The 25,373-nt window shown below is 65.8% G+C and overlaps 1 protein-coding gene across 6 annotated transcripts in view; it reads left to right on the forward strand.

Moving 5' to 3' along the window:
* Positions 1-758: 758 nt before the first annotated feature.
* SHANK3 (SH3 and multiple ankyrin repeat domains 3) overlaps positions 759-25,373 on the forward strand; it is a 45,943-nt gene continuing 21,328 nt past the window's right edge. For 4 of the 6 annotated variants that reach the window (XR_004901736.1, XM_028532840.2, XM_036019817.1 and 1 more), the window contains exons 1-17: positions 764-1,158; positions 1,494-1,697; positions 2,530-2,601; positions 4,489-4,597; positions 4,672-4,823; positions 4,918-5,085; positions 5,244-5,360; positions 5,728-5,805; positions 6,473-6,539; positions 11,859-12,132; positions 14,824-15,035; positions 16,027-16,140; positions 21,181-21,256; positions 21,520-21,602; positions 22,124-22,248; positions 22,348-22,480; positions 23,431-23,511. Coding sequence is in view for 5 of the 6 variants with exons in the window: in XM_028532840.2 (XP_028388641.1) it covers positions 874-1,158; positions 1,494-1,697; positions 2,530-2,601; positions 4,489-4,597; positions 4,672-4,823; positions 4,918-5,085; positions 5,244-5,360; positions 5,728-5,805; positions 6,473-6,539; positions 11,859-12,132; positions 14,824-15,035; positions 16,027-16,140; positions 21,181-21,256; positions 21,520-21,602; positions 22,124-22,248; positions 22,348-22,480; positions 23,431-23,511 (2,350 nt within the window). In the remaining variant the exon portion in view is untranslated. Of the gene's footprint in view, positions 1,159-1,493; positions 1,698-2,529; positions 2,602-4,488; positions 4,598-4,671; positions 4,824-4,917; positions 5,086-5,243; positions 5,361-5,727; positions 5,806-6,472; positions 6,540-11,858; positions 12,133-14,823; positions 15,036-16,026; positions 16,141-21,180; positions 21,257-21,519; positions 21,603-22,123; positions 22,249-22,347; positions 22,481-23,430; positions 23,512-25,373 lie in introns of all 6 variants that reach the window. The other 2 variants (XM_036019818.1, XM_036019816.1) reach the window with 2 other exon arrangements.

The raw sequence follows: 25,373 nt of genomic DNA on the forward strand, positions 1-25,373 counted from the left end.
CCCACTCGTCACCCCCGCCCGCGTTGCCACGACAACGGGTAAAACTAAAATTCACTTCCTGCTGCAGGTGGAGTCTAGTAGCGCCCCCTCCCCTAAGCCCTTTCTCGTAGGTCGCGCCCCCATCCTGTCGTCTCTAAGGTGACGGGGAGGGGGCGACAGGCGCTGGATCTGGGAAACCCGGGTCCCGCAGGGAGGGGGAGGCGAGTCTCACAGTCCGGGGAGAACTCCCTAAAGTCGGCCACGGGCGGGGGGGCCGCGGGAACGCCGTGGCCCTGAGGGTCCAGCCTCGAGGTGAAGCGGCTCCGACAGTGGGAGCCCCGAGGTCTCCGCCTTCCCACCCCCAGGACCCGGGCAGGTCCGGCACCTGCCCGGTGCCCGGCCCGGGGTGGAGTGGGGCGGGGAGGTCGTTAGAGTGGGGGAGAAGCCGCTACTCCGGGAGACTAATGCTCCGGATTTTCTCTCCCCTCCCTGCCTCTCCTCCGGCCCTGGCGCCCGACGCGACCCCCACTCCAGCTCCAGGAGCCCCGCGCCGCAACCTCCGCGGCGGTCCGCGGACGCCCGCTAGCAGCCGAAGCGCGTGCAGCCCTAGCTGCTCAGCCACTCCCCCGCCGCGAGGCCTAGGGCGCCCCGCACCCCGGCACAGCCCCCGGGGCCCCCGCCCGGTGGCGCGGCCCCACCCTCCGCGCGAACCCTCCCACCTCACCCCGAACCCCCGCAGGCCCCCCTCGCCCCCGCCCCAGGGCTGCCCTGAGGCCGGCCGGCCCCCGCCGCCGGCGCAGCCCCCCGGCCGCCCCCGCTTCCCGCGCCGCGCAGGCCCCCTCCCCCCGCCGCCCCCGCCCCCGGGGAAGGCAGCGCCGCGCGGAGCCGGGGCCCATGCAGCCGAGCCGTGCTGCCGCCGCTACCAACGCCGCCGCCCCTGCGGAGCCCTCGGCGCCGCTGCCCCCCGCGCCGGCCCCGGCCCCGGCCCCCCCCGGCCCCCTCCCGCACAGCGCGGCCAACGGGGCTCCGGCGGGGGCCGAGGGGGGGCCGGGGCGCCCCGTGGAGTCCCCGTGCGCCCCTCTCCCTGCAGCGATCAGCCCCGGCCCCGGCGCGGGGATGGACGGCCCCGGGGCCAGCTTCGTGGTCGTGCGCGTAGGCATTCCGGACCTCCAGCAGACGGTGAGCCCCGCTGCCCGGGTCTCGGCGGCGCCCCCGCCATCCTCATCCCAGTCCCCGACCCCACCCGCGCGCTGGGAGCTGGGCGCCGGAGACCCCAGGCCCGCGGCTACTCACCCCTCCCCCGCCGCCTCCGCCGGGACCCTCCCCATCACCCCGGCGGGGCGGGGCCCTGGAAGCACCGCCCTTGGGGCGGGGCCTCGCCCGCTAGCCGCGGAGGCGCGGGGTCCGCGGGTTGGGGCTCCCGCGCCCCGGAATCCCGCGGGGACCCCGGGGCTCGGTGCCCTGCGCGCCGCTTGGCAGGGCCGGCCCGCGCTCACGAACTCGCTCCACCGCAGAAGTGCCTGCGCCTGGACCCGACCGCGCCCGTGTGGGCCGCCAAGCAGCGCGTGCTCTGCGCCCTCAACCACAGCCTCCAGGACGCGCTCAACTACGGGCTCTTCCAGCCGCCCTCCCGGGGCCGCGCCGGCAAGTTCCTGGACGAGGAGCGGCTCCTGCAGGACTACCCGCCTAACCTGGACACGCCCCTGCCCTACCTGGAGGTGAGCGGCGGGCCGGGGGGGGAGGAGGGCGCGCGTGGCGCGACCACCTAGCTCCGAGGCAGGAGCAGTGAAGGGCTCGGCCGTGAGGAGCCCCCGCGGGGGAGTCGTGTGGAAGCGGGGGTCTGTGTGCGGCGAGCGCAGGGAGCGATGTGTGTGGTGTGCGCGGGGCCTGCAGGGAGCCATGTGTGCGGTGTGCGGTGTGCAGGCAGCAGTGTGCCGGGCCTGCAGGCGGCGGCGTGCGGCGGGAGCTCTGAACGTGGCGCTGCGGGGTGGGGTGTGAGCCGGCGTGCGCCCAGAGCGTGTGTGGAGTAAGCCGGCGCGTTATCTGTGTGTCCGCCTGCCCCCCTCCTGGGAGTTCAGGAAGGCTCATCCTTGCCTGCCGTGCAGCCATCGAGTGCCCTGTGGGGCTTGGGGCTGAGCCAGAGGCGGCGCCCTGAGCAGTGAGCGGTGAAATCGGCGTTATGGTGGCTGAGCTCCGAGTTGGCTGGGCCTCTGTGGTGGCCCAGGGGAGCAGGGTCAGTTTCACCGAGAGAGGGGGTGTGGGGGAAGGTAAACCTGAAACAGGGTCTAGGAAGAGAAGTGGGGTTTTCCTGGGACAGGAAGACCATGCAGGCCATGGACACCTGGGCGGGTGTCTCCCCTGAGCTGGGTGCAGGCTGTGTCTTTGGCTGTGTGGGTGGGGTCTGTGGCTGGCCTGGGGGGGAGGGGTGGCCTGTGATCGAGGGTGGGCGATCAGTAGAGGCCTGAAGGGCAGAGCCGGGAGGGCTCGGTTCTGTGCCTGCATCCACTCCACCCCGGTGGACGCCTCTTCCCTGTCTTGTCTTCTGAGCAGTTCCGATACAAGAGGCGAGTTTATGCCCAGAACCTCATCGATGACAAGCAGTTTGCAAAGCTTCACACCAAGGTAAGGGGGCAGCCTTGGGGAGGGGATGGTGGCCCGTATTTCCCCGCCTCAGTGTGGACTGGGTTTTGTGATGTCAAAAATGGCCTCTAAAAGCCCCTCCTTGTGGCCCGCCCACCCCAGCTCTGCTCCCTGCACCCCCACCCCAGCCTGGGGCTGGCCACAGTCCCCCCAGCTTTGACTCCGCCTCCTTTCCCCTGCGCTGGGAGCAGGTGTAGGGGGTGGCTGGAGGGCTGGGTGCAGGCTCTGGGCACCGTGGCTGTGGGTGGGCAGTCTGGCGATGGGTTCCAGTCAGATCAGAATCTTGCTGACCCCTCTGGTCCACCCTTGGCTTAGTGGGGGTGGGGTGCGACAGGGCACGTGCCCCGGTGAGAATCTGGGCGGGAGAGAAGTGGACAAGCACCCGATGTGGTCACTGGGGGAGAGCAAGGAGCCCAGCACGCGGTGGTTGCCAGTACTGGGCTCTTGGAATCAGGCGTCTCCTTAGCCGCCTCCTGGGAGGAACTGTTGCCCCATTTTGCACCCGAAGGTGCTGAGACCCAGAGCAGTTGAGCGTCCTGCTGGCAGCTGTGCGGCCGGGGAGGCTGGGGCTGCCCCCACACCTGCCTGGCTGCAGGCCCTGTGCAGAGGTGCATCTGCAGGCACCATTGCTGGGGGGCACCTTGCTGCCCTCTCCAGATGCAGGAGGGGCAGGTGGGGGCTGTGGGCCCTCCTCACAGGTGGACCCCCTCAGGCTCCTGTGGACCAGGGGACGTTTGCTCTTCTCTGGAGCCTAAGAGAGGCCTCCGAGCAGGGCCACCCCTGTGCCCCAGTGACCCCTCTGTGACCCCTCTGCAGCCACTCCGGGGCTACGGAGACTGCTGTGGAAAGGTCTCCCCTCCCTCCACTGGCCCCTGGGTGGTCCTGTCACCCTTGGTTTCTCCTGTGGTTCCTGCTGTCTTCCTCCAAAACTGTCCTCAGTGACCCACAGGACACTGGTGACTCTTGACCTTCAGTGAGTGCCACCCTCTTTTGGGATGAGGCTTGGGTCTCCGCCTGCTGGGGCCCCAGCTGCCCACCGTCACGCCGCCCACCTGGGGTGTGGCTGAGGTCTCTCCCTCAGTCGTCCTGACCCGCGGTGACCCGAGGAGACCTCCTCCGGGGACACGGTCCCTGCGGTGCCCTCTCCTCTTCCTGGTGCGCGTTGAGTGTCTCTGGGAGGCCTGGGGCCTCCGGCCAGGCCACCCTGCCTGGGCATGGAGCTCCTGTGGCACCAGCCGGGGCTCAGGAAGGCTTTTTTTAATGTTTACTTTTTAAAAGTTGATGTTACTTTTTAAGATTTTGTTTATTTTTAGACAGAGGGGAAGGGAGGGAAAAAGAGAAGGAGAGAAACATCAATGTGTGGTTGCGTCTCACACGCCCCTTAGTAGGGATCTGGTCTGCAACCTAGGTGTGTGCCCTGACTGGGAATCGAACCGGTGACTCTTTGGTTCACAGGCTGGCACTCGGTCCACTGAGCCACCACAGCCAGGGCAGGGAGGCTTTGTTGCGTGAATTCACATGTGGTTGGGCTCACGAATGAAAGGCAGGCAAAGTCCTGTCGTGGGGGTGGCCCCTGCCGATGGGTCGGGTCCCTGGGGTAGAGATCCTCCGTGGGGCCAGTGCGTGAGAAGGATGCGCCAGAGAAGGAACGAGCCCCTGGGGAGTGATGAGGTTGTGGGGCTGGTCCCCGGCTCGGCGGCCTGGGCCCCTCCAGGCTGGGCACGCTGGGGGGCTGGGGCCACTCGGAGGCGCTGGGTGGTGCGGTAGGTAGGTGTCCACAGGTGGCCGGAGGCCGGCTGGCGGAAGGCGGGTGGCGGTCAGCAGCTGGCGGCTGTGATGCAGGCTGACCAGGGCGGGTGGGTGTTCCAGGCGAACCTGAAGAAGTTCATGGACTACATCCAGCTGCACAGCACAGACAAGGTGGCCCGCCTGCTGGACAAGGGGCTGGACCCCAACTTCCACGACCCTGACTCTGGAGGTGAGGTGCAGAGCAGGAAGGGGCACGGCCATGGGGTGGCTGGGGCGTGACCGTCCTCTGTTCCTTGAACCCAGAGTGTCCCCTGAGCCTGGCGGCCCAGCTGGACAACGCCACGGACCTGCTGAAGGTGCTGAGGAACGGCGGCGCTCACCTGGACTTCCGCACGCGCGACGGGCTCACGGCCGTGCACTGCGCCACCCGCCAGCGGAATGCGGAGGCTCTGACGGTCGGTGCCGGGGTCCCGGGTCTGCTGGGGGGGCCTGTGGGCCGGGGCGGGGAGGAACCGGGCCCAGTGTGGACACTGCGCTCCTCGCCCTCAGACCCTGCTGGACCTGGGCGCTTCGCCTGACTACAAGGATAGCCGTGGCCTGACACCCTTGTACCACAGCGCCCTGGGGGGCGGGGACGCCCTCTGCTGTGAGCTGCTGCTGCATGACCATGCTCAGCTGGGGACCACCGATGAGAACGGCTGGCAGGAGATCCACCAGGTGGGCGGAGCGGGTGCGGGCGGGCGCCCCCCGTCCAGGCGTGCGAGGGCGGGGCGTTCCCCGCTCTCTCTGCAGGAGAGGGGATTCCCAGCTCCATCGGCAAGCTCGGGGGTCCCGGGCTCTGTCGGGGGACCCAGCGGCATCTCCCTCCGCCCCAGGCCTGCCGCTTCGGGCACGTGCAGCACCTGGAGCACCTGCTGTTCTACGGAGCCGACATGGGGGCCCAGAACGCCTCGGGGAACACCGCCCTGCACATCTGTGCCCTGTACAACCAGGTGTGCCTGCAGGTGGACACGTGTGTGTGCACAGTTGACCCGGGGCAGCGACTACACGTGTGTGCGTCTCTGACCCTGTGCCCCTTCACGCATGTGTGTTCTATGTGCTGCAGCGAGCTGTGGCCCTGAAGGCCTGTGTGGGCACGTCTATTCCCCAAACACACGTGTGTTCTGAGCAACCAGGTGTGAATGGCGTCTGGGCCCTCTGGGCCAGGTGGGATGTGACATGTACCCCTGACCAGATCCTCCTGTGCTAGGCGTGTGCCCCCCGAGTGTGTGGGTGGGGGGTGTGTGCCCCGCACCCCTGCATGCGCATCCCGTGTGTGCCTGTATGTCACACCCGGACCCCACTCCAACCCACCCACAGGAGAGCTGTGCTCGCGTCCTGCTCTTCCGCGGAGCCAACAAGGACGTCCGCAACTTCAACAGCCAGACAGCCTTCCAGGTACCGGCGAGGGGCTGCCCCTGGGTGGCTGCCTGGGTCTTGGTGGCTCTGAGTCTGTGGGCCTCGGCCCTGCCCTTGAGGCGACGGCCCCAGGGCGAGGTGGGGGGCGGAGTGGCCAGCAGTGGTGGCTCACAGGGGCAGTCCCTGCAGAGGGGGAGCTCTCTCACTTCCAGGGAGAGAGGAGGGTCCGAGGACGCGGCGGCCAGGGGAGCACAGGTGTGGGCCTGACCTTCCGGGGATGGGCAGGGTCGAGGGGTGGTCCCCGCTCCTGACTTGGTTTGGGTGATGCTCCCGAGCCCTTTCTCTGGCCCTGTTTGGTCCTTGGCACCCGGATGACCGGGTGGGCGGGATCACGTGGTCTGCAATGTGTGGGGGGAGTTGGGGACCTTCGGACCACGGGGGCAGCTGGAGCCTACAGAGGGGATGTGGGGAGACCAGGTGGGGGGGCCGGTGGGCCCTGGGGTACCCCAGGCTGCCCTGGTTTTAGCTCTGCGGGTCTCGTGCCCTAGGAGGTTCCTGAGTCCGGGGCAGATGCGGGTGGTGGGTCAGCAGGGGCAGGGTCCGAGCTCGGGGCCACCATCCACAGGAGACAGGAACCCGAGGGGCCCCAGGCAGGGGGAGGGGGTGGAGAGGGTGGTGCCGCTGAGCCTCCTCGCTGCCCCTGCAGGTGGCCATCATCGCAGGGAACTTTGAGCTGGCCGAAGTCATCAAGACCCACAAAGACTCGGACGTTGGTGAGTTCTGCCCACCCGAGGTCCGGGTGGGATGTGGGTTTGCGGGGGGGGCGTTCTCGGGGGTCCCTGGGGACAATACAAGGGAGCCCCCGTGCCCAGGCGTCTTCTTCCAGCCCCGGCTGCCAGCTGTACTCTGTTCCGCCAGTTTGTCTGCGGCCCCTGCAGGGGGAGGGAGTGTGCTGAGGGGAGGGCCAGTGCAGAGTGGTCAAGAGTCAGGGTCAGGGTCAGGGTCAGGGTCAAGGGCTTGGTTAGCTCAGAGCTGCTGGCTGGGGCCAGTGCTGGGTCTCGGCGTCGGCTGAGGTTGGGAGGGGCTGAGTGAGGGCCTACCCAGGATGCGGGACGGTGGGTGCCGGCTCCTGCGCCTCCACATTCTGCCCCAGTCCAGACCGAGAGCGGGGTCAGCGGGCACAGTGTGCCTCCTCCGGACAGGGTCACCTCGGTGTGCTCACAAGGAAACCTGCAGGGGTGGGGTGCTGTCCTCGGGGCCTGGTGCGTGCGCGACTCGTGGTCCCAGAAGAAAAAGCAGGACGGGCCACCTAGTCTCGACTCCCGGGCAGGAAGGAGGATGGGCACAGCCCTCTAGGGTGGCTTCAGGGAGGTCCCAGCCACTCCCAGGTCACTGGTGGGTGTGGGGCCGGTCTGGGGCCTGTCCCCGGAACCCTGCTATCCTGCCCCGGTGGGGGGTGGCTGGAGGCACACCCACTCCTGTGGGTGCTTTTTCCTGTTTCTGGAAAAAGTATTTCCTGGCCCGAGGCCACCCCTGCAGGCGCCGGGCCACAGAGGGGCTGCCCGCTTGGCTCCCGTGCCCCGGTCGACCCAGACCTGCCCGCCGTGGCGCAGTCTGGAGCACAGACCCTGAGCGACGGTGAAGAGCTGGGGTCTGGGGCTGGCCCTGGGTCAGGCCCTTCTCAGCTCTGACGCGAGGTTACCGCCAGGGCTGGGGTTGAACTTCGGACTGGGGCTGAGATTAGTACCATGTTCGTGGTTAAGGACTTTTTCTGTAGGCCCCCCTGAGCGGACCTCCCACGGAGGCTGGGCTGTGGGCCTCTGGTGCCCCAGGCGGGGTGCACACGGTGGCAGCCGATGGTGGCAGGTCTGGGGTGTGGGAGGGTCCAGGACAGCAGCGCCAGCTGAGGGCAGTGGGGCGGGGTTGGGGCCCAGCGCCCGCGGGGAGAGAGCTGTGGTGAGCTGGAGGCTGGATGAGGGGCAGGAGGCAGTCCCAGGCCGGCTGGGGCCAGCGTGTTGTCCGCTGGAGCCCCTGGGCCGGTGGACGGGCGGGGTGTCTCCCCTGCTCGTGGCCACCCGACCTCGGGAGAGCTGCCGAGGGCCTCTGTGCCTGCAGCCCTCTCGAGCAGAAGGGGCTCTCGTGGTTGTCTGCGTCTGCCCCTTCCCTCTGCCCTCCCGCGAGGCTCCTCGGCTCCGTGGGCCGGGACTCCGGCCCCGGCCTCAGTCCCTCTGGTTGGAGGGAGGGGCTCGCCTGACCCCGGCCGAGCGTGGACAGGCCCCCGCCACCTCTCATGTCTGTGGTGTGGACAGAGACGCTCAGGCTCCTGGGGGCGCCGCGGCTGCCACGGACTGCCTGTTGCGCACGCCGGGGGTGGGGGTGCAGCCCTGAGCTGCAGGGTGATGTCATCACGGGCATTTACTGTGAATGCTGTCGTCCCCTTTTCATTTGTCCCCACCCGAAGACACACTTACTGAATTTAGAGAGAGGGGAAGGGAGGGGAGAGAAAAAAACATTAATGTGAGAGAGAAGCATCGACCGGTTGCCTCCCGTACGAAGGCCCCAATCAGGGACTGCACTCGCAACCCAGGCACATGCCCCGACCGGGAATCGAACCAGCGATCTTTCAGTGTGCTGGATGATGCTCCAGCCAACCAAGCCACCCGGCCAGGGCCCCGCTATCTTAACGCACCCTGTCAGCACCCCACGCATGGTCACCGGTCCGTGTTCACAGGGGGAGAAACTGAGGTACGGCAGCGTGCCTCAGAGCCTGTCTTCAGACCTGGGCCATGGAGGGGTCTGTGCCTGTGGCCCCCACCCCGTCTGCACCCCTCGCTGCAGGAGCACCCCCTCAGTGACAGACGCCATCGCTCTGTCCCATCCCAGCCCAGGGGCCCCGCTGGGGCTGCAGGCAGAGGAGGAGCCGGAGCAGGTTCCTCGAACCCACCCCCTTCCTCCGCCTCAGGCTGGGACCTGTCCGCCCCAGGGCACAGGCCACGCAAGGCCTCTTGGCAGCCCCACCTGCCCCTCCAGACCCACAGGCCTGAAGCAGGGCCCTGGCCCGGGAGCTGCCACCCGGGGCCCCCTCCGGCCCTCGCCGCCCCTCCACGCACAGTTTGGAGCACTCGCTCTCGCACACGTGTCCCATGACGCTCGGACCGGGGCACGGGGGCAGTGCTGCTCACACCTGGGTCACGGCGGGCTCCGAGGGTCCGGGCGGCGCCCGAGACCCTGCGTCCCTCACGAGGCCCAGCGTGCGGAGCAGGAGTCTGGGGCAGGGCCCGGGCGACGGCGCCCGGCAGGCCCAACCCCGGCCCCGGGCTGCTGTTTTGTTTTTACGTTGAGGCCTTGAAATCGAGGATTTAAATTTCACTTAAAATTACATAATGTACAATGAGCTACTTTAAATGGAATAAATCAGGGATGTTTAGTGCCTTCACCACGTTGTACAACCAACTTCATTGCATTCCAGAACGTTTTCACCCCCTGAGCCCCCTGGAAGACCCAGCAGTGGGTCCACAGCCCCCTCCCTCAGCCCCGGTCAGCCGGGAGCACGCCCGCTCTCTGTGCGGCCTCACCTGCCCCGGTGTCCCGCGTGGACAGAACGCCACGCGGCGTGCGACCCCCGGTGCCCCACCCGGGCTGTGGGACGTCACGGCCGCGTCCCTTCACACAGCTGAGCTACGCCCCAGTTCACTTCTGCCGGCGTCCTCCACGGACGCTGGGAAGGGCTCTGGCGCAGGGCTGTGGCGAGCACGTGAGCACGCGTGTTAGGCGTTGCCGTGAACGCCTCCTTTCGGCTCTTTCTCGCTGTAGGCTTAGGAGTGGCACTGCTGGGTCATGTGGCGGTAATTCTGTGTGTAGCTTTTTGACGAACAGCCAGATTGTTTTCCACCATGTTACACTTCCACCAGCAATGTGGGAGGGCTCTAAATCCGTCAGACCCTTGCCAACACTTGTTCTGATCGGTTCTTTTTAAATATACAGCTGTTCCGATCAGTGTGAATCGATATCTCACTGTGGCTCTCAGACTGCGTTTCCCCGACGGCCGAGGGTGCGAGGCGTCTGCCCTGTGCCGTCGGCCACTCCTGCTCTTTCTCTGGAGAGCCGTCCGCTCACGCCCTTGGCTGACCCTTGACCCCTCAACCAGTGAGCTAGGGAGGGTCCTTCCTCTTCCCTGGTTTGGAACAGTTTGAAGAGGGTTGGTGTTCGTTCTTTAAATGTTGGGTAGAACTGATCGGCAATGCTGTCTGATGCTGGACTTTCATGATGATGTCGGGAGACTCGTGATTATTGATCCAGTCTCTGTGCTCGTTCTGGGTCTGTTCAGGTTTTCTGCTGCTTCTTGAGTCGGTTCTGGAAACTTGTCCACCTCCTCTAGCGAGTCTACATCTGGTTCGTAGTATTCTGTCGTGTGCCTTTCAACCTGCAAGACGGCAGTAACTCCGTGCGTTTCTTTTCTGATTGTATTTTCGTGTGTCCATCTTTCCCTTTTGTTCTCAGTCTAGTTAAAGTTTTATCAATTTTGTTGATACTTTCAAAGAAACAACTATGGTTTCATTGATTCTCTCTGTAATTCTATTTATTTCGTTTATCTCTACCTTTTATTGTTTCTTTCCTTCTGCCAGCTTTGGGTTTGGTTTGCTTCTCTTTCTCTAGTTTCTTAAGACGTGTAATTAGGATATTGAGTTGGGCCTGTCTCCTTTCTAAATGCAGCTGTTTACAGCCATAATTGTTCCTCTTAGAACCACCTTTGCTGAATCTCGTAAGTTCTGGTGCATTGTGAAAGCCGTGTATAGCTTTTGTTTTCTCAAAGTGTTTTCTAGTTTTCCTTGTGATTTCTGCTTTGACACACTGGTTATTTAAAATCGTGTTTAATTAAGACATATTTGTGAATTTTCAAGGTTTTTTTTTCTGTACTTGGTTTCTAGTTTCATTCCGTCGGAGAAGATGCTTTGTATGCTTTCAGTCTTTTCAAATTCGCGGAGCCTTGCTTTGGTCTATCCTGGGGAATGTTCCCTGTGCATTTGAGAAGAGTGTGTACCCCACTGTTGTTCTGTGGAGTGTTCGCTCCCGCCCCCCCCCCCCCCCCCCCGTCTCCACGCAGACGCGGACACAGGGTCCGGCAGAAGCAGCGCCACTGAGCGTGGTGCGTGGTTGTCTCCCACGAGACGGGCGGCAATGCGGACATTGCAGCTCCAGTGTCACATGGCGTGCTTGAGTGTGACATTGTTATGTTACAGGATTGCATGCTTACGACTTCATAATACACTGTTTTTATGGAATCAAAAAGGGGCATTATTTGTGCCAGGCCCTGTATCTCTCTTGTTAGGTCTATCGATTCAAGTCTTCTGTGTCCTTATTGATCTTCTCTCTAGATATTCTATTCACTATTGAACGTGAGGTGTTGAATTCTTACCGTAGAACTATCTATTTCTCCGAACGTGTCAATCTTTGTTTTCTATTTTCGTTTGATTCTCTGTTGTTCAATGAATATACGTGAACAGTTGTCAATCTATTAATGAGTCAACACTTTTATTATATAATGCCCTCTGTCTCTTGTGACACTTTTTATCTTTAAGTCTATTTTGTCTGGTAGTAGTATAGGTACTTAGATAGATCTCTTTTGGTTACTATTTACGTGAAATATCTTCTATATCCTTTTACTTTACTTTTTAAAACCTACTCGTGTCTTTGGAAATAAGGTCACTTTCGTAAATAGCAGATAGTTGGATCATGGTCTCTTAATCCTTATCTGCTTTTTGAATAAAGTTTTATTGGCACTCGGCCACACCCATTCGCTTCCCTACGGTTTGTGGCCGTCGCTGCGCTGTGGCCGCGGTGCTGGGTCCTGCAGCAGAAACCGCTCGCTGTGTGCGGCCCACAGAGTCTGGACGGCACACGGACTTTTTACAAAAGTTTGGCAGCCTTTAGGGGTCTGGACTGGGAGGCCCACTGTCCTGCTCTGCTTGGGACTCGGGCAGTTCCCTGGACATAGCATTTTAGTTTTAGCATCTGGAAAGCCCAGGCAAACCAGGACAGGGTGGCCACCCTCTCTGGCTGCCCGGAGCCTCACCCATGCGCCCCCTCTCCAGTTCCGTTCAGGGAAACACCCAGCTATGCGAAGCGGCGGCGGCTGGCCGGCCCCAGTGGTCTGGCCTCCCCCCGGCCCCTGCAGCGCTCAGCCAGCGACGTCAACCTGAAGGGTGAGGGGCAGCCCGCAGCTTCTCCCGGACCCTCGCTGCGAAGCCTCCCCCACCAGCTGCTGCTCCAGCGTCTGCAGGAGGAGAAGGACCGGGACCGGGACGGTGGCCAGGAGAAGGACGTCGGTGGCCCCGACGCGGGCAGGGGCAGCCAGAGCAACATCAGGTAGGAGGCGCTGGGGGCCCGGGCAGGGTCTGGGAGGGTCCGGGCCAGGGCCTGGGCCGGGACCCATGCTGAGGGAGCCAGCACAAGGCCGGCAGAGGTGTGGCATCTAGCACCTGTGCAGTGGGGGGCTCAGGCTTGGGGAGGGGGCCCCAAGCCCCCCAGTCGGACCTCCCTGGGTGGGGAAGGAAAGGAGGTGCAGTGGCCCGAGGTAGGCTCCCTGATGCCACTCTGTGGTTGGACCTGCCCTGCCCTGCCCTGAGGACAGTGGGCGGCTGAGGAGGCATGCTGGGAGGAGAGGGACTGGTCAGCAGGAGCGACGGGACTCAGAGAACCAGGGGCATGTGAGGGGCGTGGCACCCCCAGGACACAGGGCAGAGAGCCCGGCCAGAGCCCAGCCGGAGCCCACGGGTCGTCGCGGCCGTGCAGTGGGAGCGGGAGGCGGGCTCTGGCTCTGCAGACAGTGGGCCGGGTCCTTGCACCTGCTGACTGTAGCCCAGGACAGGTCAGCCAACCCCTCCGTGCCTGGGGTTAGGGCGAGTCCCTCCTTATAAGTGAGCAGGACTAATTCTTCCGAGGTTGTTTCCTTCTGGAAGCCTTCTGAAACCTGGGCCGGTGATCGGTCCCAGCTGGGAGCCCCTGGCCCACAGCCCGGGCCAGCCACCGCTGCTGGCGAAGGCACCCCCCCCCCCCCCCCGCCCCTGGAGGGCAGGAAGCGCCATCCCTGCTTCCGTGTTTCCCCAGAGCTCGGTCACAGGGGAGGTGCTCAGGGCACGTCGTTGAGAGGCAGCCACGCCAACAGCACCCTGTTTTTGTGATGGCAGCTGGGCCGTCTTGTCTCAGCCTGGACCCTGCATGAGGCTGCGCTCTGTTAGGATCGGTTTTAGAGAAGGGCCCCGGCTCAGGCGCCCCGCGGAGGGTTGGGGTGCAGCAGGAGCTTGTCCTTTGCCCTTGTCCCTGCTCGTGCAGTCTTGATTCCAGATGCCGCCTCTGCCTGTGTGTCTTGCCCAGACTCCAAGGCCGTCTGTCCTGCCCCAAATCATACCGGCTCTCCCTGAAGCCCCCGCACGCCCATGGGTGTTCCTGGGGGAGGGGTGGTCGAGTGGCCAGAAGAACAAGCTTCTGGTGGCTCAGCTTTGCAGAGGGTGGCGCCTGCGTAGGAGCCGGGTGCACGCCCTGCTTTCCTCTGGGGTTTTTTTTTTGTGCATTCACTCACCTTTCAGCAAACACAAAACCAAGAGCCACTCTGTGTGGGCTCCGGCTCCCTGCTCTGTGAGGATGGCAGAATTACCCGTATTATTTTAATTCAAACATTTAGTTGGTGCCTGGGTTGCCCGGAGTGGTGGGAGCCAGCAGCACAAGGTCCTGAAGGTTTCAGAAGGACTTGGGCAGCGGGGCCCAGTGCTGAGAAGCAGCGGGGTAGGCAGGGGGGTCCCGGTGAGGGGCGCCCCATGAGTGGCCAGGAGAGGGCGGAGGCAGTGGGGTGCATCTGGAAGGAGAGGGTTTCTGGAGGAGAGGACACTCTGGTCCTAGGAGAGAGAGTGGCATTTCAGCTGACTTGGGGGGCCTAGAGGTGGGGTTCCCCTTGTGCCCCCTGCTGGGAGAGCCTGGCACAGAGCCCCTGGCCCCCCAGAAATGTGGCCCCGGAGTTCCCGCCAGCGTCAGAGAGCAGGGCAGAGAGAGGTGGGCCTGTGGCTGAGAGGCAGCACAGCTGGCCAGAACGGTGTGATAGAACAGCCCAGGTGGTGGGCAGGCCATCGGGAACAGCCGGGAGGAGGGACAAGAAGGTACCGAGTGCGTGAGGGGCCTGGAGCTGCTTCTCAGCCCCACAGATCTCCGCTCTTGGCTGCCAACGTGGACCTGGCCGGCTCAGGTACTGGGGAGCCAGTGCAGGCTTTTGAGCAGGGCACTAGTGAGGACCGAGGCCTCAGGCTTGCTGCCCAGGTGGGGACAGCAGGCCGGGTCGGCGGGTCACCACAAGTGTGTGTGGGCCTCAGGGGCAGCTGTCCAAGGAGGAGAGGACACGGGTCTGCAGGGGACTCAGGCGCCCCACACATGGCAGCGGTCAGATGTGAGCAGGGGCCGACGTGGGGTGGGGGGCACAGACCCGGGATGGAGCCTTCTCCAGGCGGCTTTTCCGCTGTCGGAAGCGCACCAGTGTTCCCCCAACCCGCCCCCGGGTCCCACCTGGTCGCTCCGATCAAGACCCGCCTCCCCTTCCCCGCCCTCCTGTGCCCGACACCCCTCCGCCCTCCTAGCACCGCAGTCCCCTCGCCCCGTGGCCTGCCCCCGTGGGGGCGCGCGGGGGGCCGAGGAGGAGGCGGGGAGGCCGGCCGCCACCGCCCGCAGAGGGTGGAGTCGGGCCGCGGAGGAGGCGGGGCGCGCGGAGATCCGCGGCATGGAGCGAGCCCGGCGCGCCCGGGAGCGCAGCCCCGCGGTCCCGGAGCCCTGAGCGGGCGCGGCTCGTGCGCTGGCGGGAGCGGGCCGGGCGCGGCGGCGCGGCCCATGGAGCGGCCCCGGGCCGGGCCCCCGGCGGGCGGGCGGGCGGCGGCGGGCGGCGGGCAGCGGGCGCTGCGGCGGCTGCGGTGAGGCCGGCGGCGGGGCCGGGCCGCGCGCCATGGAGGCCCCGGGCGCCGGCTTCGCGTGTCCGCTGCCCCCCGGCATCGCGTCCGTCACCTACGTGTTCGTCTACAGCCCGAGCGGGCCTGGTGGCCCCGGCGGCCCTGGCCCCGCTCCCGGCCAGGGCCCGGCGCCCCCCGCGCCCCCTGCGCCCCCCGCGCCGCCGCCCCGGGGCCCGAAGCGGAAACTTTACAGCGCAGTCCCCGGCCGCAAGTTCATCGCGGTGAAGGCGCACAGCCCGCAGGGCGAAGGCGAGATCCCGCTGCACCGCGGCGAGGCCGTGAAGGGTGAGGGTCGCGGGGGGCGGGGTCGCGGGGGCGCCGGGCCGGGGCGCCGCGATCCTGTGGGGACTGATGCCATTTTGGGGTCTCCCCGGGCACTGGAGCCAGGGTGTTCATTATGGGATGCATCTGCCGCTGGGGATTCCTTGTGTCGCTGTGAAGGGCTCCGTGTCAGGGAGGGGTGTCTCTGTTCATGGGGTTCCTACCCACCCCCTGGCATCATGGGTTCCCCGTGACACCACAGGCTCGCCTCGTCTGGGGCTGTTTCTGTGTCACGGGCGCTGGTGTCGTTGGGTTCTGTGTGTTCCGAGGACCCCATCCCACCACAGAGTTCCGTAGAATTATGGGGTTCCTGTGTCACTTCCGAGACTTCTTCACTGGGAATCCTTGTGCTCCGTGGGGCCCTGGGCCACCACCGTGTGTGTGTGTCTGCCTGTTCAGAGGGCTTCTGCCACCGGCTCCCTCCGCTCTAGGGCCCCGGGGCCCCGGCAGGCTCCCCTCAGCCTGGGCACTCTCCGTCCCCGGGGCCCTGTCCTCGTGGGTGCCAGGTGTCCGTGGGAGCCCCAGGGAGGAGCAGCGGGGGTCAGACCTCCCTGGTCCGCCTGTGGCCTGATCACTGGCTGCAGGCAGCGACCCTGAGTGCTTGGCCCCCGGGGAGGGGCAACGGCAGGGTGGGTGGGAGGAGGGGCCCCGGGAGGGCAGGAGCCACGCTCTGGCCCTGCCTCTGCCTCCGGCCCCCCTCGAGCGTGTCCATCTGCATGTCTCTCTGCCCCCCACATGCCCGTCCTGTGCTGCGCCCATCTGCTTGTTTCTGTTCCTCGTGGATCCCGAAATCTTTCCAGGGAGGAAGCCGGGAGGGTGAAGGGAGGGATGGGAGGAAGGGTGCCTGGTGGGCGGGCAGAACCGTAGCCTGAGGGGGGGGGGGGGGGAGGGGCTGGGGGTGGGCTCCCGCTGCCGCCCCCCCGGCCTGACCGCCTCTCTGGCTTCTGTCCCCCAGTGCTCAGCATCGGGGAGGGCGGCTTCTGGGAGGGCACCGTGAAGGGCCGCACCGGCTGGTTCCCGGCCGACTGCGTGGAGGAGGTGCAGATGCGGCAGTATGACTCGCGGCACGGTGAGTGACCCTCGCGTTCCCTGGGCTGCTCCCCCGCTCCCCTCTGACCTCGCTTGGAGCCGAACCCAGGTGGGTGTTCCGGGAAGAGCCGAGGGTACAGCCCGGACACACCCTGGGAGTGGGCAAGCCGAGTGCCCGGCAGACGCACGGCACGCACACTCCCTGCACGTGCGCACGGACGCTCCACAGCAGTGGGGACGTGCGTGAGGTGCCCCTGGGACACACACGTGTGAACCCGAGTCTGCGGGTGCCGAGCGTGCCTCCCAGTGACCACACGCTGCCCACACGCGACCCTCACAGAGACGCCGTGCGTGGGGTGCGTGGTTCCCGCGTGGCTGGCAGACAGGCAATGAGGTCAGCGTGAGAAAGGAGATGCGTTTCCAAAGTGGACAGATTGTCCAGGTGGGCAGTGCAGGGAGGCCTGGATCTGCCGAGAGGAAATGAGGCCAGTTGGGCCCGGAGGGGCCGGGGGCAGCAGGTAGAGACGGCCGTGGCCACCAGGCAGGGCCCCTCTGGCGGCTGCGGCCTGAGGGGGTCCTGGCCATGCAAAGGGTTTCTTTTCAGTCCCCAGGCCTGAGGGCTGGTGGGGCAGGGGGTCCTCTCCCGAGGGGTGGCCAGCGGGGGTCACCAGTGGTGTCTCTGGAGCAAGGGTTCTGGGCCCCTTCTCTTCATGGGGCCGCCATGCCCTCCAAACCTGGTGTGGGAGTTTCCGGCCAGGGGGAGCCCACCCCTGCGTGGGCCGGACTCCTGCCCCCTGCGGAGTGTGGCCGCTGACCTGCTCCTGAGCAGGTGCCTTTACCTGCGTGCTCGGCCGTTCCCCGCCCTGCCTTCTCCAGGTGGCTGGGAGTGTGGCGGGGACACACCCCCTGCTGTGTGCCCGTGCAGGGTTGTGGGGTAGCCTGTGCAGGTGGGAAGTGATTCCGGGGTTTGGGGCCTTGGTGCCAACCTGATGGGGGAGGGGAGGGGGGAGGGAGGCGGGGCCTCCAGATCCCTGGAGCTGAGTGCGGCTCTGCCCTGCCCGGGGTGGGCGGCGAGGGGCCTGGTTTGAGGCCCGGAATGGAGTCGGAATCCAGAAACAGCTCCGAGTTGTCTGGTGTGTGTCGGGCCCTGTCTGGGGGTGGGGGCATGGCAGGGGCCGCACGGTGGTTACACCAGAGACATTTGCGTGTGGCCGGGCCGCAGGTGTGAGGCACGCAGGCGCGTGTGCAGGTCGCACCCTGGGTTGGCCTGAGGGTCAGGAGGGCTTCAGGGCAGAGGCATCGGAGCTGAGCCTGGGAGGATGACAAGGGGCCCTGCAGGCGGTCAGGCGGTGGCTGCGCGGCAGGGCCGGTGTCCCGGGGCACTCAGGGCGTTCCGGCCCCGCACGTGCTGGCACCGAGCGTGCTCCGAACAGCGCCCGGTGCTGGTCTGCTTTTGAGCTCTTCACATGCAGAAATGGACTTGTCCTAGCGGGTCCTACAGTGAGGACAGTGGATGTTGCTCCATTTCTAGGAGGGCCGGTCCCACGGCCCAGGGGGCAGAGTCTTCTTTGTGACGCTGGCAGTGGCTGCAGGGTCTGTGCTGGGGCCGACTCTGTCCATGGACCCCGGGCGAGTGACCCCGTGCGTGCAGGGCAGGTGGCGGGGCTGGGGTGGGGTGTGCGGCCCGCTGGGTGGCTGTGGATCCGGGAGGGTGATGCTGGGACCGGAGTGTGTGGCGGGAGGAGATGGGGCGTCGTCTTGAGTGTGTGGGCCATTGCAGGTCAGGGCGAGGGCCAGGCGGGCAGATGGAGGTGGCGGCTAGGGGTGGGCGGGGTGGAGCAGAGCCTCCGGGAAGGGAGAGTGCGCTCGGGGCCCTGGCGCGGGAGCTGGAGGCCTCGGGCAGCTGCCCGGCCTCTAGACGGGGGTGGCTTTGGGGCTCGTCACCTGCTGGCATGTCAGGAGGCGCCTGGGCAGGCGGGAGCATTTTGTGCGTGGACAGAAGGGGAGAGGCCTGCGGAAGCTGCCTGCCAGGATGGGGGAGTAACGCCTGCCCTCAGCGCAGACCGGGCTGCCAGCGGCTCTGGACAGAGTCTGATCCGGGACCCAGGGTCCGGGCTGTGCCAGAGGCAGCCCAGGAATGAGCACCTGCTTCCAACAGGCTCGGATCCAAAGGGAGATCCGTTGCTAGGCCTGGAGTGGGGACAGAGAGGGACTCGGAGGCCAGGAGGGGGCGGTGTGCCAGCACTCGGGGCAGGGTGATGCCCCGGGGCGGCAGTGCGGGGCCTCCTGCAGCCCCTGCCCGGAGCGTGGGCAAAGGAGCTGCCACTACTGGGCGAGCTGGGCGGTGGCGATGGCGGGGGGGGGGGGGGGGGGGGGCGAGGCTGCTTCCAGGACACCTGGAAAGCTGCGGCTCCAGCAGCCGGCCTCCCCCTCCCCCGCCCCCTTGCCACCCTCCCTTTCTTTCCAGTACTTGGGGTGGGGGGGTCATGCTGCGTGTTTTCACTTTGGCTGGGTTTTATGTGTCTGATTAATGAAACTGGGAAGTGAATTTGTGTTATGTAATAAATACAATTTGTTTGGTCGACAGAATCTAAAAATGGGAGGCCAGGGAACTGTGGAGTTGGGGGTCCCTTTGCAGGCCGGCACCGTGACCGTGGCTGCAGTTGGGTCCCCGTGAGAAGGGTGAGGTGCAGGCGGGGAGGGTCTGGCGTGCAGCCCGGGCGGCCAGGAGGCCTGGCCCGGACGGCGGGTGCAGGGGCGTCCCGAGGGCCCCGGTCCTGAGAGGCAGTGTGTGGCAAGAGAGGAGAGAGCAGGTCAGCACCGGGGAGGGTCCCGAGGTGACGGAATCGCAGGCTGCCGGGACCCGGGAGACCCCCCCGAGGTGCGTTCTCCTGCTCTGTGAGGAGGGGCTCTCGGGGGACTGACCGGCTGAGGACACGCCGGGGGGGGCAGGGCCCTGAGACCCAGACGGACACTGTTCCTGACGCCTGTGTCTGCTGGTGTGCAGGGAGCTCTTTCTCCTTCCCATCCGGCCTCTGCTTCCCTGCTCCCCTTTCCACGTGCCCTCGACGCACCCACTCATCCTGCCGCCACCTGCGCACCCGTCACCCATCCCGACAGCCAGTGCACCAACCCTCCTTCCTTCCTTCCACCCACCCGCCCATCCGTCCGTCCATCCGTCCATCCACCCACCCACTGACTGACCCATCTGTCCACCCATCCACCCATCCATCCGTCCATCCATCTGTCCATCTGTCCATCCACCTACTGACCGACCCATCCGTCCATCCGTCCATCCATCCGTCCATCCTTCTGCCCATCCATCCATCCATCCATCCACCCACTGACTGACCCATCCGTCCATCCATCCATCCGTCCATCCATGCATCCGTCTATCCGTCTGTTCATCAGTCCCGCCCACCACCCACCCCCCATTCATCTGGGTGTCCATCTCCCCTTCCGTCCACCCGCCGGTGTAGGTGCCCCTTTCTATCACACCGCTCGGCCCTCCTCCCCACTTGTCGATGCACCCGCTGCCCCCTGACCCCTCTGTGCGTCCGTCCTGCTCTCTGTCCGTCCCTCCCTCCGTCTCTCATTCCGCCCATCCTTCCCGCCGTCCGTCACGCGTTCTTTGGCTCACCGCCCCCAGCCAGATGTCCGCCCATCTGTCCTCCCAGCCAGCACGGGGAGTGCTCATTACGTGCCAGGTGCTACGCTAGGTGCTCGGATCACAGAAATAGACAAGACGCGGCCCTAACCCACACGGGGCTCACGCACGGTGGAGAGAGAGGGGGCGTCAGAACCCATGGTTTCTCCTGGGATCCCGTTCCCGACCTCCTGCTCTCACCCCCTCTGCCCCAGTGGCCCGGGCTGCTGGCCACCCCTGGAACTCGCCGCTGGCCAGCGGGCTCTGGCCTGAGTGCCTGACCCCCGTCCTCTGTGGCGGCCGCCCCGTGGCCTGTGCCTTCGCTCAGCTGTCCCTTCCTGGGGCGGCCTTCCCACGCACCCCCCCGTCCCCCCAGAGCTGGGAAAACTCTCTCTGTGCCCCACCCGTCCTGCTTTCTCTCGGCCCTGACCAGCCCCCGGCAGGTTGTGCTCGTCCCCGCTTCCTGTCTGTCTTCTCCGTCCGTGAGCAGGTCCTGAACTCCGTGGGGCAGGGGCTTTGTTCTGCCCTCTGCGGTATTCTCAGGGCCTGAAACAAACAGTGCCTGGTACATAGTAGGTGCTCAATAAACACGGGACAAATTGATCTCGAGACGTGCTGAAGCAGTAGAGAAGGAGGGAGGAGTTGAGGGGTGAGATGCGAGTGGTGGTGGGACAGTCTTGGGGGAGCCCCCCTGCAGAGAGAGGTGCTGCGAAGCCGGGGGGGGGGGGGGCCGCAGGAGAAGGGAGCCCAGAGTGGGGCGGGCTGTGCCGGGGAAGGGGGGTGGCGCCAGAGAGAACCTGCGGGCTTTCAGGGAGTCCGGGGAGATGGCGGGCCGCCTCTGTGGGGGCTTCGAGGGGGCTGAGCTCGAGTACAGGTGGGACAGGGCTCTGTGCGGTGCAGTGGCCACAGGGGAGGGGCCCAGCCCCCAGCACCAGGGCCGCTGGCACACTCGGGGCGGGCCCCGAGCGAGGCAGCCCGTGAGGTCGAGCACCCGTGGGCCGTGTGAGGGGCTCACTGAGGACATACATGGCTTCCGTGGCAGTGCACGTGGGCACACGACTCTTCAGGCACACAGAGACCTGCAGGTGCACAAGCACGCGTGTGAGCACAGCACTCACTCACGACTGGGGGCCACGTGCGCACATCCATCCGTCGTTGTTGGGAGGTCTGGGGCCCTGGCCGCGTGCGGTCCGCCCCCCACACTGGGGCGAGATGACCATCCCCTCCTGCCTCCGGGGCCGGAATGTCCCACACGGTCCCCTCTGACCCCAGGACCTCTGCGCCCAGGACCCAGTATCCCCCTCCCCAGCCACTTCCATGAGGCACAGCCAGGCCAGGGGGGTGTGTGGGCAGAGGCCGGTGACCACGAGGGTGGGGGCCAGTTCAGGGCACCTGGAGGATGAGACCCTCCACCAGCAACTGAATTCCCCTCAGAAACCCGGGAGGACCGGACGAAGCGACTCTTCCGCCACTACACAGTGGGCTCCTATGACAGCCTCACCTCGCACAGGTACCGGCAGGGCGGCTGGGCGGGCGGGCGGGCAGGTGGAGGGAGGCCGAGAGCTGCTGGCCTGGGAGGTCTGGGGTGAAGAGGTCAGAGGACCGGGCAGTGGCGCCCAGCCCTCCCCCGCCTGCTGCCCACCTGGGTCAGTCCGAGAGCAGCTCCAAGGGGCGGGCCATGCCTGAGGGCCATGCCCCGGCCCACGTGGGGGCAGCCCGGCCAGCCGTGCCGCCCGGCAGGCTCCTCCTCACCCTCCCTGCCTCCTCCCCCAGTGACTACGTCATCGACGACAAGGTGGCCATCCTGCAGAAACGGGACCATGAGGGCTTTGGTTTCGTGCTCCGGGGGGCCAAAGGTAACGAGGAGGGGGGCAGCGTGAGTGTGGGTGGGGCTGGCATCACGCCAGCAGGGACCACCAACCTCGAGGGGCGTCCCCTCTGTCTTGCCTCTGTTCAGCCCCTCTGCCCCCCTCCCGGCCTGCCCCGTCCCCTGTGCAAGCCCCACCCCCTGCTCCACCCGCCCCTTCCCTTCCAGCCCTGCCCCCCCCTTCCCTCGGCTGTGCTGCGCCCGACCAGGTGCCTGGGTTGGAACGTCTCACTGCGTGGGCCTGCGGGGCCCTGCGGGGCCCTGCGTCTCCGGCGCGGGACGCCCAGGGTCTCTGCCGGTGTGCCCCGTGCCTGGGGCCCTTCTGGTATCTCGGGGGATGTGCCCCGGATTCCTGGGCTGGCTCCTCTTGCCCTGGGCGGCCCCCACCCCGGGCCACTCTGCCCACCGTCTGCTGGGCGTGTTGAAGTGGTCCCTGGCTCTGAGGCAGCCGCCTGCACCTGGACACACGGGTGAAGCACCCCCCTGACTGCCCCGCCCCTGCCCCCGCAGCGGAGACCCCCATCGAGGAGTTCACCCCCACGCCAGCCTTCCCGGCGCTGCAGTACCTCGAGTCGGTGGATGTGGAGGGCGTGGCCTGGAGGGCTGGGCTGCGCACAGGAGACTTCCTCATCGAGGTGAGGCTCATCCTCTCCTGTGCGGCCAGGTGGGGCGCTGACCCCGGAGCCCGAGGAGGACACACCAGGACCACCCCGCCCCCTGCCTGTCTGTCCCAGGTGAACGGGGTGAACGTGGTGAAGGTTGGACACAAGCAGGTGGTGGCTCTGATCCGCCAGGGCGGGAACCGTCTCGTCATGAAGGTGGTGTCGGTGACGAGGAAGCCGGAGGAGGACGGGGCTCGCCGCAGAGGTGAGGCGTCGGGCTCCGGACCCCCGTGCCCAGACCCCTGTGCCCCAGCTCCTGACCCGAGACCCTGGCCCCGGGCCCACGCTCCTCTGCCTGCCCTGGGCCCCAGGCTGCTGCCACCAGATGCCTGAACCCGGGTGAAACGCCTGCGTCCGCGGCCTGGGTGCCTTCCCCGGGCCCGCTGGGAGTCGGCCACCCCGGCCCCCAGCCTCTGGCCCCTGACCCCAGGGCGCCCCCCCTCGGATGCCGCCCCCAGCTTCCTGGCATCCCCGGCTTCCCCCACCAGCCCCTGGTGTGGAAGAGCCCTCTTTCCCTGCACTGCCAGCAGCTGCCTGGAGGCCGGGGTTGCCATAGCAACTGTGAGGTTGACGCTGCCTTCCGCTCACTGTCGGAGGGAGGGAAGGGGGAGGCGGCACCTGAGGGAGAGGAAGAGCGTCTTCTCCTCGCGCGATGTCGCGGCCCAGCCCGGGCCCAGGAGGCTTTGCTGGCCCGGCAGGCCCAGGCCCTGGCTTGGCTGGCTGCTCCCTGGCCCCCTGAGGGGCAGTGGCCCCCGGGGCCTGGGGGAGCTCTGGAGCAGCAGCAGCCCAGCCTGCCGGGGCCCCCTCCCAGCCCCCACCCCATGGCTCTGGCGCCCCCTGCCCAGCCCTCGGAGCCGACCTGGTGGGCCCTCGGGCGGGAGCTGGCCCGCACCGCCACCCCGACGGGCGCCCTTGACTGCCTCCTGAGGCCCCGCCCGCCCCGGCCCAGCCCGCCCCGCAGCACCCCCTGAGCCCCCAGCGCCATGAAGAAGTTCGCGTCCAGCCGCAGCCTGAACAAGATCCTGGCGCAGTGCGACGCGTCCTCCCGGGAGTACGAGGAGATCCAGGCAGTGGAGCGCAAGTGGCACCTGCACCTGGCCGCGCCGCGCTGCCTGCTGCTGGACAGGAGGTCCAAGGCCTCCCTCTTCTTTGCAGCCCCGCCGCCCCCCAAGAGGGCCCCCAGCACCACACTGACCCTGCGCTCCAAGTCCATGACCGCCGAGCTGGAGGAACTTGGTGAGCGGCGGGGGCCGGAGGAGGTGGGCAGCCTGGTGCGGGGAGGCCGGGTGGAGGGAGCTGGGCCAAGGCCAGGCAGAGGCAGGGGGCAGGAAGGACAGACAGATGGACGGTGCCCCACAGGCAAAGGGGCGGGCGCTGGAGTGGTGGGTAAGGAGGGGACGGCAGTCCCGTGGACGGGGTGCTAGCCTGGGGGCTGGACACAGACAGCGGGACAGCTGGGACCGTGGCGGCGGCGGCGGGCCCGCCAGCGTGTCTGCATGCGTGTGCACGTGCCACCTGGGCTCTCCCTCCGACTGGGCTTCTTCCTTCGTCCGGGAGAGCAGTGGGCAGGGGTCGGGGGCCCTGGGCTCTGCCCCCAGCTCTGCTGGGCACTGGCTGGGGGGCTCTGGCAGTCATGTGACCCTCTCCCAGCACCTGCCCGCTCGCTGGTTAGCAAGCAGGGCCATCCCAGTGGGCGGCCAGCCTCGTGGGCAGTGTGGGCCTGGCCGGCATGGTGGTGGCCCAGGCTCTTGGGGGCGCAGTGCGTCGGGGCTCAGATGGGGCATGTTGTGGGCACGGCCCCGGGTGACTCTCGGTGGCCTCATTGCGGGAGTGTCTCCAGCTCTGTGACCGTCACTAGCCTCATCATCGGTGTGTCCACTTGTACGTAACCACGTCCTGATGTCCGTGACCGTCCGTGTCTCCATCACGGGCCTGTCCCTGTACCCGTGCCTGTTGGCGTGCTCCGTCCTGCCGTCCACACCCCACCCCAGTCCCAGGTGTGCCCCTGGCTCCAGCTGTAGTAGGGACGCTGACACTGGTCCCTAGGCTGGGAGCTGACCCACTCCTGACCCTGCCCCTGGCTTCAGGCTCGGCTCCTCCCTGGGCCAAGGCCGTCCAAGCGGGTGCTCCTGCCTGCAGTTTAGTCAAATGTGGAGGACATCCATGAATACAACTGGGCTGACGTGGTCAGGATTTTCTCTGTAAATACTACAAATAAAATAAAAATGTGGAAACAAATAATCAGTTCGAAACAAAGGAGCAGGAATTCCCCGGGTCTCAGAAATGAAGAAGCCGAGAGAGTGAGAGGGAGCTGCTCCATGGTCTGCAAGGGCTCGGGGCAGCTGCAGATTCTCAGGGTGGGGCCGGGGGTCCTAATGCCTCCACCCGGCCAGGAGGTGTGGCTGTGGGCCCCTGGGAAGGGGGAGAGCTAGACCAGAGGGCAAGAACTGGAATTAGCATCAAAACAACTGGAAATCACAGAAGCATATGAAAGAGACAAAACAAAGTGTCTAAATACAACATTTAAGAGAAATAACAGGATTCATAGTGAAAGAACAGGGCAGTACCAAAAGGGGAAAAAAAAAGATAAAGAATAGCAGATTTTGAAAGGATTTCTAAAGAAGCATTATTTAAACAAAACGTGTGGCCACTGAGGTTTAAAAATGTCTGGGATGAACAGGGTTGTCCTGCAGACCCAGCTGGAGAAGAAACCAGTGAATCAGAAGATAAGTCTGAGGAGGGCACCCGGACTTCAGCACGGGAGCTGAGGAGACACCAGCCAGCACAGGGCCACGAGGAGGCCAAGCCCAGCGGGGAGAGTAACAAGGTTAGGGAAGAGGCAATGTCTGAAGAATAAATGGCTAATAATTTTCCAAAACTGAAAAAGGAGAGGAGACTCCAGTTTGTAGGAGCATGAGTCCCAAGCAAGGAAATAGGAAACGAACCTACATGGAGACTTCTTCGCAGCACTGTGGACTGGCTACCTGAGGCTGATGGTTTAGGAAGGACAGGAAGACTGACAGCCGACTTCTCATCAGCAATAGTAGCTGCTAGAAGACAATGGAACAATGACGTCCAAGTCTCATGTGAAAATGCTT

This window comes from Phyllostomus discolor, chromosome 2, assembly GCF_004126475.2.
Source record: "Phyllostomus discolor isolate MPI-MPIP mPhyDis1 chromosome 2, mPhyDis1.pri.v3, whole genome shotgun sequence".
NCBI classification, from domain to species: domain Eukaryota; kingdom Metazoa; phylum Chordata; class Mammalia; order Chiroptera; family Phyllostomidae; genus Phyllostomus; species Phyllostomus discolor.